Source organism: Pieris brassicae, chromosome 2 (genome assembly GCF_905147105.1).
Source record: "Pieris brassicae chromosome 2, ilPieBrab1.1, whole genome shotgun sequence".
NCBI lineage: Eukaryota > Metazoa > Arthropoda > Insecta > Lepidoptera > Pieridae > Pieris > Pieris brassicae.
In genome coordinates, this window is record NC_059666.1 from 10061296 (window position 1) to 10082297 (window position 21002).

Here is a 21002-nt window from a genome sequence, read left to right on the forward strand (position 1 = left end):
ATTAGTACAGGATGTATCAAACCTATCATATCAGTTGTTCCTAAGTTTGTGTCTCATTTATTTAAGCCTAGTTATTAGCCTAGCCTGTTATTTCTAGATACTAAACATTGTCTTATTAAGATATTTCAATAAATTATTAAGCTTGAATGACTTCAAAATACGTCCCTTATAATGGTTATTTTTTATCTACTGGCAATACTAATATCGATGACAGCAACGCTCTTAGTGGCCAAGAAAAGTACTTATGTGAATTTTAATAAATACGTGTACAAATATGTCGAAATATCTTTCGATTTCTAGGTATATTTTATCGCATTGAGATTAATTCATATTGAAATCTTATATGTACTTATACTGGTTAGAAACACCATGCTAATTAGTGCAAGAACTATGTAAATACACAACATACATCAGTCATACATTCGTTTAGGAATGTCTATATCACAGTTGAATAAGACAGGTAACTATTAGTTACCATTGCAGTCTTGAATATTTAACTACAAGCTCACTAAAAGCTTTCTAACGCCACACACTCAGCCCTATCGTACAGAGCAGCGTGAGCAGGTCACTCGCGCTGCCACTGTGTAATGGTATTCTTCCGGCAGCGGAACAGCAAGGACTGAGTGTAAATGTGATTGTAAACTGGTGAACTAAACATTGATTTACGCATAAATAACTAAAATATAATATAAATAATGGACCAACCAAAAGGGTGCCAGCTACAGACCGTAACAAAAAAAAAATCATGCAAACGGCAAGCCGATCATTACTTTTGCGTGTACCCCTAGTGATATGGATAATCGACTACAATTGCAGAACTATTTACTTGATTCAGTAACAATGGATGGATGCAAGGAACTATTGAATGACATTTGTACTTCAATACATCGTAAATACATAAGAAACATTAAAAATTTAGGAACGTGTTCAAATGTAAACCACATATGGATAATTAAACTGAAAGGGCGACACACAAGAGAAATGGTAGCTTTTCCCGAAGCCTGAAAAGTGAGTGCGCGAGGAGGGTAAGTCTACAAACAGGTCCGTAGCCGGGCCCCGGCTGGCCCGCGTCACGGCGCCGGGTCGCCCTCCCCACCGCACCACCTCCCCCCCTTGGGACAGAGCCCGAGAAACCGTCCCGCTACTCCCGCTCGACACGCTGCGTCGCGATCGCTCCGAACGCGAATCGAAACTCAACGCGCTCTCAGAACAGCGCCAGGACTTTGGCAGCGTTTCATTCAGACGGCACATCGAATCGTTTTTCGATTTGAAAACCACGTCATAATAGACCCGCGGATGAGGCAGCGCAATGAGGGCGCAGCGGTCGTGATCGACGTGTTTCACGAGTAACGTTTTGTCGAGAAGGCTGGGTGCGCTGCGGTGCGGCTTCACGAGGGGAGGCGATCGGTGGGAGAAGGGCTCCGCCGAGCGCGCGCGGGGCTAGCCTACCTGAGAACCCAGCGACGTCACCCCCAGTCTCACCCCTGCGCGAGAAGAGGCGATCGATGTGCCTAGGGATGTGAGGGAGTCGCGAGAATTAGATCGCCGCAAGGGTGTCGCGCGACCGTTGCTGTGAATCGCACACGCTCCAGGCTTGCGGTTCGATGGAGACCGAGATACCTTCGATATGGGAGCGAATAGACCGAAACGTGGAGCGCACTCGAAATATCTGTAAAAGTCGTTTCATTCAGTACAGTTACATATTCAACGACATCAAGTTTGAGGTTATCGACGTCTACCTTTTTCCTTCAACCGATCCGTCGTTTTTGCCAATAGGATCATCAAGTTCCACTCCAGCCCATACACCAGTAGCGAATTCAGTGACGCCTACATATCTCAAGATTCCTGCTTTGCTACCGCGACTGCTAGACACAATGACGCGATCACCCATTCGAAGGTCACCGGTAGTTGTGGAGATAGACGCATCTATATGATAAAATTGTATATGTAGTACACATATCTTATAAAAATACGTAACCAAAATGTACGAAACACTAACTCATCTTGCTGCTGACGACGCTTCGAATACTTCCATTGGGTGAAGCGGCGCGTCGTTGTCGAGCCAAACCTGATGGAGGTCGTTCGAAAACGCTTCCAACATCTGACACTGGTGAGGCGTCATGTGGAGCATGCGAAAAGAGTGGTTCACGTGTTAAGCGTGTAAGGCGGGAAAAAACTCCACGCTTCTCGGGACACTGAAAGTATCGAACCCCAGCCACCGAACCATCGTTCTTTCCTGTAAGACATTTATTCTATAAGTAACTATCTAACTATACATCAGACGTACGTTGTCACGCCAATTTACCAATGGGGTCATCAAGCACGATTCCGGCCCAATCTCCGGGGGCAAATTGTGTTTCTCCGATATAAGCAATTTGACCTGGTTTCGTACCACCAACCCAGACACGCTCCCCGATAATAAAACTGTCTGTGTCTTCAGTAAGAATGACACTGTGATCTGAAATAATAATTATACTAATTAAACATTTTTACTAAGCATAAATAATTTCAATAATGCCGTGAAAGAGGAAGTGAAACTTCACCGTCTCTAAAAGGTCTGAAATTTATAGCTATCTGAATATCGATGTCAACGCGACATTCTCTATTCTGAACGCATACGCGACTTGAATACTGCTGCGATGCAAGTGCAACGGCCGTCGAGGTCTATTTGCATTCCGGTTTACATATTACTACCTCACATTCCGACATACCCAGGAACTTTCGCCATACAAACTGCATTTGACGAAAAACAATTGCAGTTTATCATGCCTAAAACTAAATGCTTGCGAGCAAAAGCTTGTTCACCAATGAAAGGCCATCTAAAACCACGTGTACTACAATGCGCATGACACACGAACATTAAAAAGTGAAACTTGAAACGACTCTTAATCTCTCCATGTCCAAACCAATAAAAACTGTTACATGGAATGACTTAGAGCATATTGACCGTGCACACTCACCTGAAGACCGCCTGAGGCCAGCCTCGCTCAGCCGCCGAGGGTGCTTCTCCCACAAGGAATCCATTGATGTCACACTTGACCTGCTACTAGCTGTGATGATGCACATAAGGGACACACACATACATTAGCCACTACCAAATAGCACTCGTAGGACATGCCTTCGAACTAAATTTAAAATCTAAGCAGCAAAAACACATGTAAAACTAAACAAATTTTACATATAATTACATCAACGACATTAGGTAATTTAGAAAATACGTATATCTGTTATTGATTAAAATTCCGACAAAAACAATTCTTCTGTTTCATGCAAACCATTAGGACGTTAATTCGTTATTGATATCGTCAACTTGCATTTGGGTTAGGTAATTTAAATCAATTGCTAGTAGTAGTGGCTAGTATAGTTAATGGTACCTCCACCTATGAAGTTAACAATAGCATGCTTTAAACCTCTTCCAAGCCTATGAATCTATCAACATCTGCACTCAACATTGTAGAATCGTAATGGAGTTAACTCACTAGAAGCCTTTCGATGCATCCGACGTCTGTCCGGCAGACTGCTTGAGACTTCGTCTTCCTCTACTTCAATCAAATCTGCTCCATCGATGTGCAAAGCATAACAGTGAATGATATTATATACAGTGAAATACTTTCAAATGAATATGTCTCATGCGTGGCAAAAGAACGGTCATGCTGAACATTTTTCCGTTGTCACTTACCTGACAAATTCTTTCTGGACGAATCGTCGCTGAACTTCTGCCGCTGAGCTTCTGAACTGCCGTCTATGACAAATCGAAAACATATAAAGCAAAACATACGACATGCCTCATGGTAAATTGTGAACTGACAATTGACTACAAACAGCAATACAGAGACTTAAGCGATGTCCTTGTAAATTTCTAGAACGTTGAAAAATATGAATTGAATGGAAGAATATTGGATAAGTGAACACAACTGGTAAACAATGGTAAAATAATTGTACATAATATGGTTTAACCATTATGAAACTAAACATAAAAATATGTCACAACATTGTTCAGTTTCTACTATGTTAACGTATTAACTAAACGATTATTTTTTATATCTTTAGGAAGGTTTCTTAGAACAAACATATATGATAAACATTCTATCAATAAAAAATATACAACTGACGCCTTGATAGCATTTAATTATAATGTTGAAATCTCAATTTTGCACCAATCTGATTACTTACAAGTAACTTACAAACACCGGCGATCGTTCTGACGTTTGTCCGGTACTGATCTGGAGGATTAATCATCTGTGACAACTGCGCAACGGGTCGGCCTTGCTCATGCGCGTGGGCACACGAATCATAACAATGACATAACTATGTCTCATCTCGGGCCCTTCCCGCCTACATTCATATACGGAAGAAAGTTTAACCTTAAATCTTTTCCAGAATTTCAAGGCTACTTAAAACATAATTTATCAACAACTTTTTTCAACCAACACAAAATCTATCTGATCTATTTCCGAACTTCAACTTAGAGTCCTTCTAGAAAAGAGCATACCAGTTTCCTAGCAATGTATCGATGGGCGGCAGTATCACTCGAGCAGATAAGCCTACAGCCCGTTTGCCCCGTCACATTAAAAAAAACAAAAACAATCGTTTCAATGTATATCAACTTTCTGTTTTTCCGTAGTACGTTTTATATGTAAGAGATCACTCATCATAATTTAGGTCGGTATTCACGTGGCGAAGGATATGCAACCACAAAATGATCTCAATTCATCGTGTCTCATATTAAACTGTCACGTAATCATTGAATTGGTATTAATGAATGGTACATCATATGGAGCCTCACCTTAACTTGGAGAATTACACTTTAACGACGCCATATACGGATAATAATAATTATTCGTTTATTTGTGGAACTTTGATTAATTATAAAAATCCGCACGTTCCGCCATATAATAGGCATGCAAATGTTTTATTAATTATAATGATATCGTAAGAAAACGAACAGTTAAGTTATTTATAATCGTAGTCAAAACTATGTGGTCGTAGGTGGTGGTAGGTGTGGTGGTGGTATTACTATGATCTATAATCTAAAAGGTCTACCACGCTATAAAGGCAAGCCTTTAGAGTATTACGCGGCAAGGATTTTTTACTTCTAGGATCGTGATTAAAATATTATAATACAAAAGCGATAGCTCTCATATCTGAGTGGCAGAGTAACTGGAGTAAGTCGAGAGCATAGGAAATGTTACTCAGGATTATTTATTTATTAAGACTTCGTTGTGTATAAAAGGAGGTCAACTGGCAGCCTTATCGCTTTCGAGCGATTTCTTCCAGGCAACCACTGTGATAAGAGGAAACAAAGTGTATTAAATTAGGTAAGGTAGGCAAGAAGTGCAAAAATACATAGAACGCATAGCTATTGAGACAACACTAAATAGGATAAAAAAAACCAAACGAATCGAATGAAAAACAAAAGAGTCACACGTCAGTTAGTAGTTAGTAAGAATGTTAGGGATACGATGTTAATTAGCATTCTTGGTGAAATAATTTTAACATCGGTCCATCTTATATATTTAAAAAAACATATAATAGAATGCATATAGTAAGTAACCAGATTTAATTTAGTTAATTATTTGGTTTCTACCTGCATTTCTTACGCATTAATTAATTTGGATAAACATAGGTAAGAAAGTACGCAAGGAACGTTTCCCATTTTTCCCTGAGTGTATCGGTTTCAATATCGAATCGGGAGTAATTACTATAGACTCGTAGCGAAAACATTGCTAAATGGGCCCTAGTTGACACTATACACTCTAGATGTTCTATATTATTTTAACTGGTTTAAACGCTTTCATTTGTTATTAAAAAAAACCTGGCCTTATCTGGATAAAATTTAGTACTGTAACGAATTTTTCTATACAGTTAAAATATTACGTAAGCTGATTTACTGCAGTTTATACCCCATCTTGTCAGCAAAAGTAAGCAAAACTCTTTTAAAAATACATAAACGTATTATTTTTTTATAGGAATCCTCGAAAATGCATTTTGTTTTCAAGCATAGACAATGTGTGGGTAATAGTTTTGGTTGACTACTTCCTCCATCGGTTTTTATAAGTTGCTCAAAAATAATGGTAGCCATGGTAACAAAGAGGATATATATTCTTACTATTGTATAACACAGGTTAGAAATACGATACGAAATATATTTTAATTTATTTGATTAAAACGAATAAACATACTTCCCCGTTTCCCACTGGGGACACTAATCAATTCGGGACATGCCACAAAACTAGTTACAATCAATTTAGCTACATAAAACCCTTTTAACTTCATCACGACACGAACAAAGAATTGGTGTGTTGTGTTTCGATTCTGAATTCGGTTCCCGATGACACAATGTGGTCGTTGCCATGGTAACACTTTAAAAAATACATTTCTAATTAAGTCTTATGTCTAATTAAGTATTTAAAGAGACAAAATGATTAAATTAAATTAATTATTAAAATAAATGTAAGTTTAAGTAACTTCTAAAGGACTATAGACAAAAAAAATATGTTTATAACGTATAGTATTATATTATATATATAATAGTATAGTACCATATATGTATTTATATCGTATTGTAAACTATACACTTGTTGCTAACAAATATGTTTGCGATGATGATGTAACGCCCACACCGAGTATTTGCTCACAATATTGACAAGAAAACTTGACACCACGCTTAAATATGACCTTGAGTCTGGTCAAGTTCAAGTTACCATTGAATTGTTAAGAAAAAATGCATTTTAAACATAATTACCGTCATATACATAATTCCTAAAACAAGGTACTGAGTTTCTATATCCAAAACAATACGTAAGAAAACTTCTGGAAAACGTGGAACGTAGGACTTACGAACGTTAATTTCAATAGAACCATTTTATTTACACCACTAAAAAGAATAAATACCCAATGCTGAAAAAAAGATATAATATATTGAAGCATAACGGGCAGGAGGCTCACCTGATGTTAAGTGATATGAACACTCTCAATGCCAGAGGGCATAAGGCCGGCCTTTTAAGAATTGGTTCGGATATCCTTAGTTTTTAAGTTTTTCTGCGCAGTTTATCCCCCTCCAGAATACGAATTCGCACTGAAGATCATTGAACAATCATTTATGTTCGTCATTGTGCATGTAAGTTGCATGCGCAATTGTGGTAATTATCTAAACATCAATTAGATTCAATTAACGAGGGAAAATTGGTCTTTTCACGCAAGCTTATTCCACTGACAATTGTTCGTACGATGTGAAAACAATTTTAAGAAATTTCGACGCAAAAATCGACAACGAATGTCAGACAAGACCTGTTTAATATAAAGATGTTTTTGAAATATACTGCAATATTAGATTTGGCCTCATAGTTATTGACAAATGAAAAAATTACATATGATGAAGGAAAACATAAAAAAAGTCATGAAAAAAACTCGAATGAGAGTTTATTCTTCTCCTAAAGACACTTAACTAAAAGTAAATACTAATTTATTATCAACATTTCGGTATTTTATATACAATGTCAAATGTCAAATTCTATTTATCACTTGTCATCCTTCACTTGTAGCTTTACTCCCCGTTACGAGATAACGTGCAAAAATATACAATATTTACAATTTTTAACCTTATGTAGGTAATAATAATAATTCATAAAATTAATGAATAGAAAATTAAGACAAATTTAAAAGTTTGGTCTCTGTGGCAGTACACCTTAAACGCTGGCAGCATTAAAATACTTTCACATTAACAATTTGTACACAAATACAGAGAGGATCTTTTAAAAATACTATAAATAGATTGAACGACATAAGGCTCTTAGAATTAACAAAAAATCTACGTAGAAGGTGCAGTAATAAGCCCAGCTTCCACGGGGAAGTTTCAGCAATTCAAACGTATTTTTAAAGAGGTAATTTAACAGGAAGATAGACAAAATTTAGAACATCTAGAAACCCAGTAACCCGAGTGTAAATAGGAACACATTCGACCTAATTGGCTCACAGTACCATTACCGCGATCTTTGACTGCTCTCAATCAAGTGTAATACACACACTTCCTTAAGGCCCTATCCCAGCACGAATTGCTGTGTCAGTGTCTCAGGGTGGACTGCGGTGCGCAGTGGAGAGCTGGAGCACTGAGGCGCGCTGGCCCGTAATAACAATTAGTTATGTAAAACATTAATTAGTGTAATTTTATCAATTTTTTTTCTGAAATGGATTACTTGAATTGCGATAAAATATGTCGTGTAAATTTCAAGATCATGTCTATATACATTTTCGTCATAAAATGAATTCAAGGTGTCAAAAATTGGCTATGTTTGGATTTTTTTCTATCGAGCGAAGTTATTTAAATCGTGTATCGATCTTTCAAAATGGATACATAAACTACTCAACTCCACCATATATTTTTTCCATTCACCCTACTTCAAGAAACTATGACAAAAATAGAAAGAAACAATGTACTTTTTGCGACCGGATAGGTCTTTAATACAATTTGCATGTTAAGCTAGGAACTAAACTAGACAATTATAAAATAAAAACAGAAATGTTTAGGAAAACTGTAATTTTCCGCAAGATTCAAAAACACATTATTTTTTTAGAAATATTGTTTTGGCAATCGGGCAGGAGGCCATGATTTTAAGTGATACCACCGCCCATGGACGGCCTTTTAATAATTGGTGGACTCCTTTCTTAAAGATATTGGGAGATTAACTATTTTTATAGTTAATTGGCAAATAAATGCTCACAAAATCAGTATGATTTTCTCGTAAAACAGAGGTCAAAAGTTATGATGCCACTGGTATCATTTATACATATTCAACATTAAAGAGTACTTTGCATTGTGCAAGGCGGTGTAGGTACTTTAACATCAATCAAAGCAATAAAAATTTATATACCAAATTGATATCCATCAAGACTACATTATGAGCAAAGCTTATTTCTTAACGTATACATGACGCATACCCAATGACATCTGAACAATCCAAAAAAGGCGAAAGTATTTTATTGATTGTAGAAATCCTGTTTTCTCTCGCCTTACAATATATGTCTGTGTCATAGCCCACGCATTTTATCTCATTCGTATATAATAGATTTAGGGAGAATCCGGAGTCTAAATCGGCGATAAAAAGGGCGAATCGAATGGTGTGATGGTTGCAGCTCCTTACAAACGTTGTGTAATACAAAAAAAAACTTGGCGATTATAAAGAGTTGCGAAGAGTTTATTGCCAGTTCTTCTCTTACGTTCTATGCCCTTGATTTGAGAACGGGCAGTAAATGTAATATTAGAATTGTTATGTCGTACAATTGTGTATATGTAGAAATGACGTTCATAAGTGTACATTGTGTTACCTATATATAAATGATTTGTGACTTTGACTTGAAGAAAACCCGATTTATTCTCCACCTTAGTTCAAAGGTTCAAATTTAAAAATCAATAGAATTTTGACTAGCCCGACTGGGCTTGCCTAACGTCCTAAGTACGAAAGAAACGTAATAAAAGAGTACGGAAAACATGAAATTCGCTACGTAATTGATACTAAACGGAAACACAAAAATACATTAATTACAAACGAAATGAAACCACTTTTTTGTGGTACATTTAATTCTATGTATACGAGATGTAATCACGCGGTGGCTCTCACTGGTGTTGGTACTTATATTAGGTATGACCACCGCTTAATATTACTTTTAAAAATAAATCAGTGGCGCTATAACCTTTTTAAGGTCTGGGTCTCAGATTTCTATGACTGTTTCATGATCATTCGGAAATCTAATAGACAAATAGGTGATCAGACTCCTGCGCTTGACAAACTTTTTGGGTCTAAGGCAAGCCGATTTCCTCACGATGTTTTCCTTCACCGTTCGAGCGAATGTTAAATTCGCAGATAGAAAGTCCTTTGGTACAGACGTGGATCGAACCCAGGGATGAAAGTCGCGAGCTGAAGCCACTAGGCCAACACTGCTGTTGCAATATATACCTAATAGTGAATATATATTAAGATAATAGTTTTATGTAGCCAATCCCAATAATCTTCCCAACTCTGATATCACAACTACAAAATGTACTGTGGGTATAATATATATTAACTCATATAATAATGATTAGCATATGTTTTATATGAAAAAATATCACAGGAGTTAACGCTTATTGAACTCAGCTATCGCGGTAAAAACCACTCGACACATCGCGTTATGTAAACAATGTAATAAATTCGAGTATATCCTTAGAAAATATTCGAACGTGATACAATATTAATGTAAAATTCAGCCGACTTTCGACCTTATTCATTCGGTGTGTTAATTTATTTAAATTTTTAATCCATAAAACTTTCACATAAATATTTATAGGCTAATAACATATGAATTATGCGGTTATAATCGGTATACCTGTTTTGGAACAATCATCGCGAATAGCTGGTCACGTATGCGCCCTGCGAACGTAATATAAATAATTGTCCACGTCGAGCGGAATGCTAATTACACCGTCGCTTGTGTGTCACTTGAAACGACCTATAAATAATATGCATTTAATAGATACTAATAGAAAATCACGTGAAGTGCGTGTTTGAAATGTCCCCTTCTGTGTGTGCACTTCTAAAGGAACGGGGACGCCCTTCTGAAAATCTAGACTATAATATATAATTTTCCATGGTTCCAAATAGTGGTGAGGTGCTGCAAATACTGCCTTGGAAAACAAACGCTCAGTTGTGGAACGACGCACGACGAGATGATACGGGTGGAATTTCGTATTCTGCCTCGACGGCCGATGATGAAACTCAGCAGCAGATATTAATCCGAACAACTCCTCGGAACACTTTCCATCTCTACTGTATTTATAGACACATAAATATTATGTATCTAATAAATACCGATCACAAAACCTCGAGAAGTGCATGTTTGAAATGTCCCCGCATAAGCCTTCTAAAGGAACGGGCACGCCCTTCAGACAGGTAGGCTACGATATAAACAATAATATGTGATTTATGGATATCATATTTAAATAAAATATGAAAACTCTATAAATATACAAAATTTGTCTAGTTGTAGACAAACAAAAAAATATTTTTGTTTGATTATAGTAACAACTTTAGGTATAGAGAACGCCGAGTCGTGGTACCACAATGGATCCCTGAGACTTTACAAACTCGCCGTGGATTATCGCTGAGTAGTTGAGAGAATATAGCATATAACGTGTAACGAAACGACGTGATAGGTCTGCGGTCGTGATCCATCAAAGTAAAAAAAGCTAACAATTCATTCCATTTTCAAAAATGTATTCCTAACAATGATAAATTATAAACACTTGTAAAAAACACGACGTAATTGAAATAAAGAACTCCATTTTGTTATAAGAATATTACTAAGAAATTGTATTCTCAAAGTGCATTTCAACTCGTCATTGTCTTATTCTCACGCTTGCAAATGCCGTTTAGATTGCGATCAAAAGGCCGTGATAAATGAATTAAACGGATCTAGAACTGAACTAAAGCCTTGAGCCTTGTGAAAAATCGATACTCATTAAAATAAAACATGCTATCTACCTCATAACGTGCTCCAATTCTTTTCTATACCTACTTTGTGTGAATATCTATTTTAGCTATCTATTTATTTGTTGAATTTAACCATAACATACATAATGATATATCTAGTATATATAGCTGTCTTTTCTAAAATAAATGACAATAAATAAATGTTACAAAATACAATAAAATTACCATAAATTTTTGTTAAGCAGAAAAGAAAATTACCACCAAAACAGAGGATTACGTACGAGATAGGCACTTAATAATGCTCTATCAGCCACTACGAAAGATATCCAGCTCCAGATAAGTATCGTTATAATCGCGAAGAATTCGAATGAGAGGTGCCTGTCTAATAAGAATGATAGAATATTGAATTTTGGACTACTCACAACATACAAGATTTTTTTAGTTTAAATATATAACCATAAATTCTCAAAAGGCCGACAACGCACTTACGAGATTAGCATATTGATTTATTGCACATAGGAAGCCGCCAGAGATCGAACGACACAACGACTACGACCTCAGGGATGAGAGTCGCATATTGAAGCCACTAGGCCAACACTGCTCTTGGTCGTTTAACCAATATAACATCATTAAATGTATCTTCTTTATAATGTTACGAAGACGGGTTCACTGAAATGTTTCTCGATTTTTCCACAAGTTGGAGACGTTTTCAATAAGTTGAAATTCCGTTTCAGGAGAGGCTCTATCACGTATAAGAAAATTGTAAGTGTGCGAATAGTGAAGACAAGTGATAAACTACTGTTTGAAGTGCGCGTAATTGATGAAACTAGCGACCATATTTTGAGTATTTCTGCGGGTGCGGCTTATATTAATAAAAACCGTTGAATTTGCGGTATTTCCGATTCGATCCCCTAGTTCGCAACAACTCTATCTGTTACATATAAGACGTGTTTACCGCCTTTGTACTCAGTTATTTTTCCTAGTAAATTTTTTAACTACTTCAAGTATGACTCAGTTATTGCTACATATTTCAGCTATATATGCTTAGGCTAGTAAACAAAAGATAAAGACGAGTGACGCCATAATACTCACAACCAAGTATCTTCCATAAAAAGGTTTTAATGAGACGGAAATCGATTTAATTTCAATGCAATATTACTCATGAAGATTGCTTAATCTAATCAAATATTGTATCAACATTGGTAAGATATGATAGTGTTTATATTTAATGAAGACCCATAACAAAGACTTTACAATCCTGCGCATAGTTGATTCAATCCAATGAGACTTGCGTCATTCACAAATAACACAAAATTTAAGTTTAAAACATTAAAATTTTGTCGTTTTTGTAATTAGACGGAAATATGTGAGTTGTAATGTTTGCCTTTATATTTGGGTCGGTCGGTTCGATATTCGGTCGGATATTTTTCCAAATGTTTGGCTTTCAAAAACCAGTATTGATACTATATTTTTTGTAGCGACGTATACAAGTACCAAACTTGCTTTTTTAAACCGAGACAGTTGTTTACTGAGTTGTGTTCAGGTCTTCATTTGATAAACTTAGTTATGGTTCCGAAATAATTAAACAATATTTTAAAACACATATATTTTCTATGTAGAATAAAAGCGTCACGCGCCTACGATAAATTTAACCACGCAACGTTAATTTTAATGTTTATAGACAAAGAAAGGAGGAAGGTATATATGTATTAGCGTTAGAGCAGTGTTGGCCTAGTGGCTTCAGCATGCGACTCTCAACCCTGAGGTCGTAGGGTCAATTCCCTGGCCGTGCCCCAATGGATTTTCTTTCTGTGTGCGCATTCAACATTAGCTCGAATGGTGAAGGAAAAGATCGTGAGGAAACCAACTAGCCTTAGACCCAAAAAGTCGACGGCGTGCGTCATGCACAGAAGGATGATCACCCCCTTGCCTATTGGATTAACAAATGATCATGAAACAGATACAGAAATCTGAGGCCCAGACCTAAGAAGGTTGAAGCACCGTTGATTTATTTTTTTAGTATAAAACAGTATAACGCATCTCTAACCTAACGTTAAAGTGATAACACAAAAACTCTTTTGACTCTTACGAAACGAGAAACGTTTCGTTTCCTACGTCAAACGATAGACGACGTCAAAGTACGATACAGTACACACACTCAAATTTACCATTCACCATATTTATTATATACATTGAGAGGTGCTGGATCCCCTAGCACAAGTAATTGGTAATTAACCTTTTATCTGCGACGAAGTTGATGAATAGCTAGGCATATGATGACAGGAAAGTGAAAGTATGACACCTGATAAGGGAAACTGATGCCAGAAATATGATACGACGAAGAAATGGAACCTGTTACCGTACAAATTTCTTTGTATACAGAATACAGATTATATGAAGTTGGATTTGCACTCTATGTTTAGAGACAATAGAGGGGGCGGGTTGTCACTGATACAAACAGTTATTAATTTATGTTAAGGTAAACATGTGGCTTAACACTTAAGTTGTTAACGCCTCCGCGCCGAAGGTTTTATCAAATAATAATAGAAAACCTTTAAAACAGACATAGGCACCTATAGCTAATACAGAGCTAATTGTTTGACATTTGACTTAAAAAATCCTATTTTGATATTTATGACAATTTGCATGGTATTTTAATATGGCAGATGTTCTTTTAAAATTTTGTTCTTTATCAAATTTCTATGGCTATGATAACTTATCAAAATACTACGAATTGTCTAGAAGTTTGACATGAAGATATGGTTTAATCTTTAAGGTAAAAACCAAGGCCTCAACCAGTCAACTAAACATGTCTCCTTTCATCATGAGTTAACATAATTCGACAGAAAGAAAGACGAAAGACTTGTATAAATAAACATGGAATTTCCTGGATTTATACTAGACGGAGGCCAATAAATTTAGTGCAATTTACAAACAAAAAAAACTGAATGTATTAAATAATAAATAAAAATGTGTTTATTCATATTAAGTACATATGCATTACAATGTGTAAGATTTGGGAACCCTTTTAAGAAAAAATACCTGTGTCAGGGTTTCCAGCTCTTTCACAACAAACTTAATTATACATTCCTTAGAATATATTTATATATAATTTAATTACATCTTTTTTTATTTATTTTTGTTTTGATTATTCAACTGTTATCAACACGCTTGAGTGCATGAGTGAGTGTGTGAGTGCAAATGTGTCAGTGAGTGAGTTAATGAATAAAGTGTGTAACTACAAACTACGTCTCAGAAGAAGCTCTAACACTGCGTAGGGTGTGTTCATAAGCCAGTCCTGAATGCCCTAAATTATCAAGTTAAAAATCCTCCAGATTAAAACAATCACTCTTGAAACACTAGAATATACTACCATTTTCTAGACGATTGACAGCGGAATTGATGGTGACACAGAACCGTATTAAGTCAATTATACATACAACTGTATATTTAGCAGACAATGCAATTGATATACGGAAATACGATATAAGTTGGCTAGTTAAAGGGAATCTTCAATAGTCTAGACATGACGGCGACGGGGCGGACATTTATAAATCCTCTATAAACTATATACGACATAGTTGTCTTGGAAGAATTCCAAAGTTTTAAAGACTTCATACAATTGCCTAAATATGAGTTATGGACTAAATTTTCCGAGAAATCCTTGAAAACACTTTGTGTATAAATATTTACAAGTAATGCATAAAACATTAAACAAAGACCGTTCTTTTGTTTAACTCGCAAATAACATCTTACAATCTTAAACCAACATTTCATATGCAGACTTTGGAGTTTTAGGTTACTGAGTGAGATATATGTAATTCGACGGCCTCTTTCAGCGACTCCAAGTGGCAGAATATGACAAATTAAAATCAAACATTATCCAATTAGCATGGTACTGAATACAATGTCTTCAAATCGTCAAAACGAACAAAAAAAATGACCTTCAAGGTAGTCAAAACAATTTTACGCGGCAAATAAAAAAACATTAATATCACTTTAAGAAACTGGTTGTATTTAATCCGCTGGCGCCTCAATTAACAAATATCGCAAATAAATTAAATTAACTTACATATTTCATTTGTTACTTTCATTTATATCATGAGACTCGTATGCATTTACATCCATTATTTAAATCAACGTGTTGAGAAAGCAGTATTGGCCTAGTGACTGCGTGTGACTCTCATCCCTGAGGATACATCCCCAGCTATGCAACAATGGACTTTCTGTGTGCGCATTTATCATTCGCTCGAACGGTGAAGTAAAACATCGTGAGTAAACCGGCAGGATGATACTTGATGATATATTTTTTTATTTAAATCAACGTTGGACTTCTCTGGACACAATGAGCCCTTCCTACGAATCCACTCATTCCACTCGAAGCCAAGACAAGATGTCAGTACACAAGTCAGTCTAAAGACAATTGAGTTGATTTCCATTATGGAGATTGTGTATTATTAGTGCAGTAGCTTGAATTGTACGTAAATGTAAATCTATAAACATAAACTTCCTAGTAACACTATAAATACATTTACATATTTATTTTTAAACAATAATAAATAACGATTTTTATATAAAATAGGGGGCAAACGGGCAGAAGGCTCACCTGATGTTAAGTGATATGGACACTCTCAATGCCAGAGGGCTCCCGAGTGCGTTGCTGGTCTTTTAACAATTGGTACGCTCTAGCGCTATAACTACTAGAAAGATTTTAATGTCAAAAAATATTTTATTTAAATACATTCAGTGGCAATTACATTACAAGCCTTTATGACAAGGCAAAGGCTTGCCTCAGATTCTGTGTGTGTTCTTTAAGTGACTAACCTTCTGTGCCAGATGTGAATGACATGCTTCAAGACGTGCTGTTACGTTACCCTAACGCCGTTTCATACGCATCTTCAATACAGCTAAACAACTTTTCAAAGCGAACTACGTTACAACAATTCACCTCAAAAAATCTTGATGTATACAGAATGCGAAATTCCATTTAACCTCGTCGTTCATTATACATACGTAGCGCTTTTAAAGCCAATGCCTCTTAGCGTCGTATGTGTCCATGTAACACGGTAAATGTGACCAGATGAAACGCCGTCTCAATAAATTCAGAATACATCTATGTAAATGTACAATGTCCTTTCTCTCGGCATTAACTACTGTCGCCTACGTGAATCTGATACTCAACGTCACTTAATGAGTACTTCATATCACGTACAACAGTCACGTAACGACTACACCTGCTCTTTGCCACGGTTAGCCGACAATGTAATTGATCAATTTGGATGCGAATTGCGAATCTCCTAAGGATAAACCTTTGTTAGGTCATATTAATACGACACTGGGTTCCGATAGATCGATTAAATTAACCTTTAATTCGTTAATTCATACGTATAAGCGTATTAGATGATTATCTTGAGTTTTCCAGACTTATGTCAGAGGAAAAACAATTTGTTTTCCTATTCCCATTGCAAAACACAGGAAATGTTTCACACGCTACACAGTGGCAGATAGACAAACAGGGTAACAAGATTGATAAGGCTACCAGAGAAGCGAAAGACAGGTCGCACGGTGGACTGACAAGCTTAAAAAAAGAGAACATTGTGAGAAAAATTCTCAATATAGAGAGAGATGGAGCCAGTTGGAGAAGGTTTAATTATGTATTACTTAATGTTTATGTATACCACATTTAAAAAAAGATAGATAGTCCTTCTTATGTCTATTTTTATGTACTGCAAAAGTAACTATAAAATAAAACAGCAGAGATTCCATAGGTCTCCTACTTAGCGCGAAATTACTCCCGCATGTCAAAATCTATTAATTTTTTGTGATTTTTGGCGGGTATCGCTAATCTCTTCTGAATCTTGCTCCAAATATATATATATAGTAATATAGCAAATATAAAGTCCTCCCACAACTGAGCGTTTTTTAAGTATTTCCGAACTAATTCGACTATGGGTCCTTCATGTTAAGAGCGTACCAACTCTTAAAAGGCCGGACATGCAATTGAGAGCCTACTGGCAATCTGAGTGACCATGGGTATCGCTGAACATCAGGTAAGCTCGTTTGCCTCCCGTTAGGTATCAGTTCATAAACACTTTTCATTTATATTAAAAAAAAACTAAATAACATATTGACATGCTTTTCACGTACTATCTATCTATTTTTAAATGTGGTATACATATATATATATATATATATATAAAAACAACACTAGCATTATGTTATTTATGCCACTATCTAAGAATGAATCTCATGATTTATTATGCTTTTGATATTCTAACAACCGAGAGACTTCCATAGAACACACGGTAAAACAATTGTAAATTGCGAAGGTCATATACGTGACTTTGAATGCATGATGACAATTAAAATACATAAATATATACAAAATATGTATTATATTTGATGCTTTCTATGGCTTCACTAAAATCACATCCACACTTTTAATTTCTATGGATAGACAGAAATTTTCAGTTTAATGCTAACGGGTTTAGGAGAGGAAGGACTTAAGGTCTTTGAACATCGTATCAATTCCTAAAGGCCGGCAACCCACTTGCGATGCCTCTGGCAATGAGAGCGTCTATTGGCTGCTATCATTTAACATCAGGTGAGCCTCTTGTCCGTTTGTCTCCTGTTCTATTATAAAAAAAAAGGCTAGAACTTACGATTGTCAAAATCCAATACGTTTTTGACATACGGGAGACACACTTAGCAGTTTCTGAACATCACCCTAATCATTCAGATGACGAGAAGCGACTTAGATGCTTCGTTGTATATTAAACATTAAAATCCGTTAGTTAATTTATAAGTTTAATCACCATTCCCAGATTCGTTTCAAACCATGTTGAGAAGGTAATGAAGAAAAATCACACTCATTTTTGAACAGTTTCCCGAAATCTTCTTAATATTACCCTACATTTATTAATACATATATGAACAAATTAAGGTCTCTATGTTATTTAAAAAGCGTAAGCGTAAAAGCGTTCGTTTTTGCTTTTGATTCCTATTCAGAATATATTTTATACAATATAGTAACTAAAATTATACTAAATATATATGTTCCTAAGTATATACAAATTACTAGGGCCATACCGCTATCATTTTGAATATTACAGCAAAAACAAGTGCCCATCAATGGCAATGAAGTTAAAACTCGCTACGACCCTTTGAAGTCAAGTTCACAGCGTAATCAAGATTTTACACTTGCGTTTCAAAGTGAACTTGAAAGCCTTTGAGCCCAGGCCTTTAGGATTTAGAGCGTTTGCTTAACCCAAAGGTTACTGAGTAATTAATTTAAAAATAGCTGTTTTCACGTAAGCTTAACGCGGTCGATTCACTAACATCTTAGTATAAAACGATCGTATCTTGATCGGCATTTGTTATATTGAATAAATATCGTAACGAATGTAACTGACACGGTACCTTTAACCTACGTTTCCATAAGCACGTAATTATTGTATGAGCAGTTATAACATTAAAAAAAAGTCATAAAAAAATACGTCAAGATCTCAAATCGATATAAAAAAAAAATTATTCGATTTCGAATGCGAATCAATCAAATCGAACAACTGTACCTTTGTACCAAATCTTCATAAATAAACACAACAGTTGCATAATATTAGAGGAACGTGAGCTCATTTGTGTCACGACTAAACACAATTTACAACTGAATAAACCAAAATATAACAAAATATGCGGAAATTAACATGACATCACTCAGTTTTAGAGCCTTAAGAGTCGGCAATACTATATATAAAATATATTTGTGTATTTCAATAATAATAATTACTATTAAATAAAAATATTGAGGCTCTACAACAATTTTAGGCCTCAGATTTCCGTATCTGTTCAATGATCATTAGTCAATCTATCATCCTCCTGTGCCTGACACACGCCGCGGCCGTAAATTTTTAAGGCCTGATAGCGGTTTCCTTACAATGTTTTCCTTCACCGTTCAAGCGAATGTTAAATGCGCACATAGAAAGAAAGTCCGTTAGGAATCAAACCTACGACGTCAGGGAATGTCGAGGGAGTCGCACCCTGAAGCCACTAGACCAACACTGCTCTCACAAAGCATCTGAGTGACAACTGTCTTATCTTCTGTATCTTTCCAGTATTTAATTTGAATACTCATTAGACACTCAAAAATGTATCAAAATACATAAACTAAAGTATTATAAACGAATTGTTTGATATAAACATTAAAGCATTCGTGTTAATTAAGTGTAAATGATCTACACGATTGTGTAGGTTTAGCAAAATGACATATGATATCGAAGTCTTTGTATATAACCTTGTAAAAGGTTCTATTTTGAGGCATTTGTTATACGCAAATGTTCAGTCTCTGCCGAACATCGATTTTTGGGAGCAAGACATGCCGGCTTCCTCACAATGTTATCCTTTACTAGAAGCTAATTGCGCATTTAGAAGTTAAAATCAAAGGCGGAGTTCTAACATACAACCCCGGTTACAAGCTAACAACGCCTTAACAATTTCTGCTAATCAAATTTTCATATTAAATATTTATTTTATTTTTAAACATTTAACATTAACTCGTTAAAGTCTGTTAACAGAGTTACTAACGCAGTTAATTAAGCGGTTACGTTAAATTATCCTGTGTTTCATAACATAGGACTCTTGTATATTAATTAGCGGACTAACTAGACTAACATTGCTAACAAGATATAAATGAACTCTCAAAGGATGTCATAATCAACTATTTCAAAACAGTTTAAAAATATACATATATATGTTCATAAAAATCAAGGCGTATTTAAAAAATAACGTAAAATATATTTTATATTTATTTTATTATTAATAAATTTTAGTCACTTACCAGAAAAGCTAATTTTTGTTTCAACCGGCATTATATATTCCAATAACAATTTGTTTATTTTTATCCTTGAGACGCGTGCTACTCCTCCGCTCGCTGATAATACACTGGCAAACGCGATAGTACGCCCGCGCGGCTCGCGTCCCGATACCTAGCCTTCTGCATTACGGACAGGCTTTGAGGGAATTCACTTTAGCCTTTTGTTTCAAGATCCTTTGAAATCGATTTTAACACATACACAAAGTTAAATTGAAATCTCAAATACCAATTAACTACGTGACAAATATTATTTATATACAAGCCCGCTTATAAATTTACGACTCAATTACGACTGATGTGTCGTAGATATTAAATTTGGAATTTAAGACAAATAGACTGCCAGTTCCCTAATAAATTTACGACTTGTAGCAATTACGACTGATGTATCCTAGATTTGAAATTTAAGACAAATAGAGTTCCAGTCCCCTTATAAATGTTAGACTCGTAACGAATTTAATTTTAAATTGTTTCGTGTGTGGCCTATAACATAGATTATATTCCCTTATCATTTTACCAATTAGATATAAAGTCTTTGCGCTATAAATACATTTAAAATGTCTATACGATAACAATATCTTAGGTCAACGATAAAGCCATTCCGCACATACTTAAGTTCACCTTTGATATTCCTTTCACTGTTCACGATATCCAATACGCGAATATTTATT

The 21002-nt window shown here is 35.6% G+C and overlaps 1 protein-coding gene across 6 annotated transcripts in view; it reads right to left on the reverse strand.

Moving 5' to 3' along the window:
- LOC123720010 (restin homolog) overlaps positions 1 to 20444 on the reverse strand; it is a 33011-nt gene extending 12567 nt beyond the window's left edge. Inside the window, exons 1-8 of one of the 6 annotated variants that reach the window (XM_045676401.1) lie at positions 20299 to 20444; positions 3680 to 3742; positions 3480 to 3554; positions 2961 to 3050; positions 2306 to 2458; positions 2000 to 2236; positions 1740 to 1926; positions 1450 to 1669 (exon numbers count right to left, since the gene is read on the reverse strand). In XM_045676401.1, the coding sequence (XP_045532357.1) occupies positions 1450 to 1669; positions 1740 to 1926; positions 2000 to 2236; positions 2306 to 2458; positions 2961 to 3050; positions 3480 to 3554; positions 3680 to 3742; positions 20299 to 20329 (1056 nt within the window). In that variant the 5' untranslated portion in view covers positions 20330 to 20444. Of the gene's footprint in view, positions 1 to 1449; positions 1670 to 1739; positions 1927 to 1999; positions 2237 to 2305; positions 2459 to 2960; positions 3051 to 3479; positions 3555 to 3679; positions 3743 to 4173; positions 4412 to 20298 lie in introns of those variants that run through there. The other 5 variants (XM_045676403.1, XM_045676402.1, XM_045676405.1 and 2 more) reach the window with 5 other exon arrangements.
- Between the last annotated feature and the right edge of the window lie 558 nt (positions 20445 to 21002).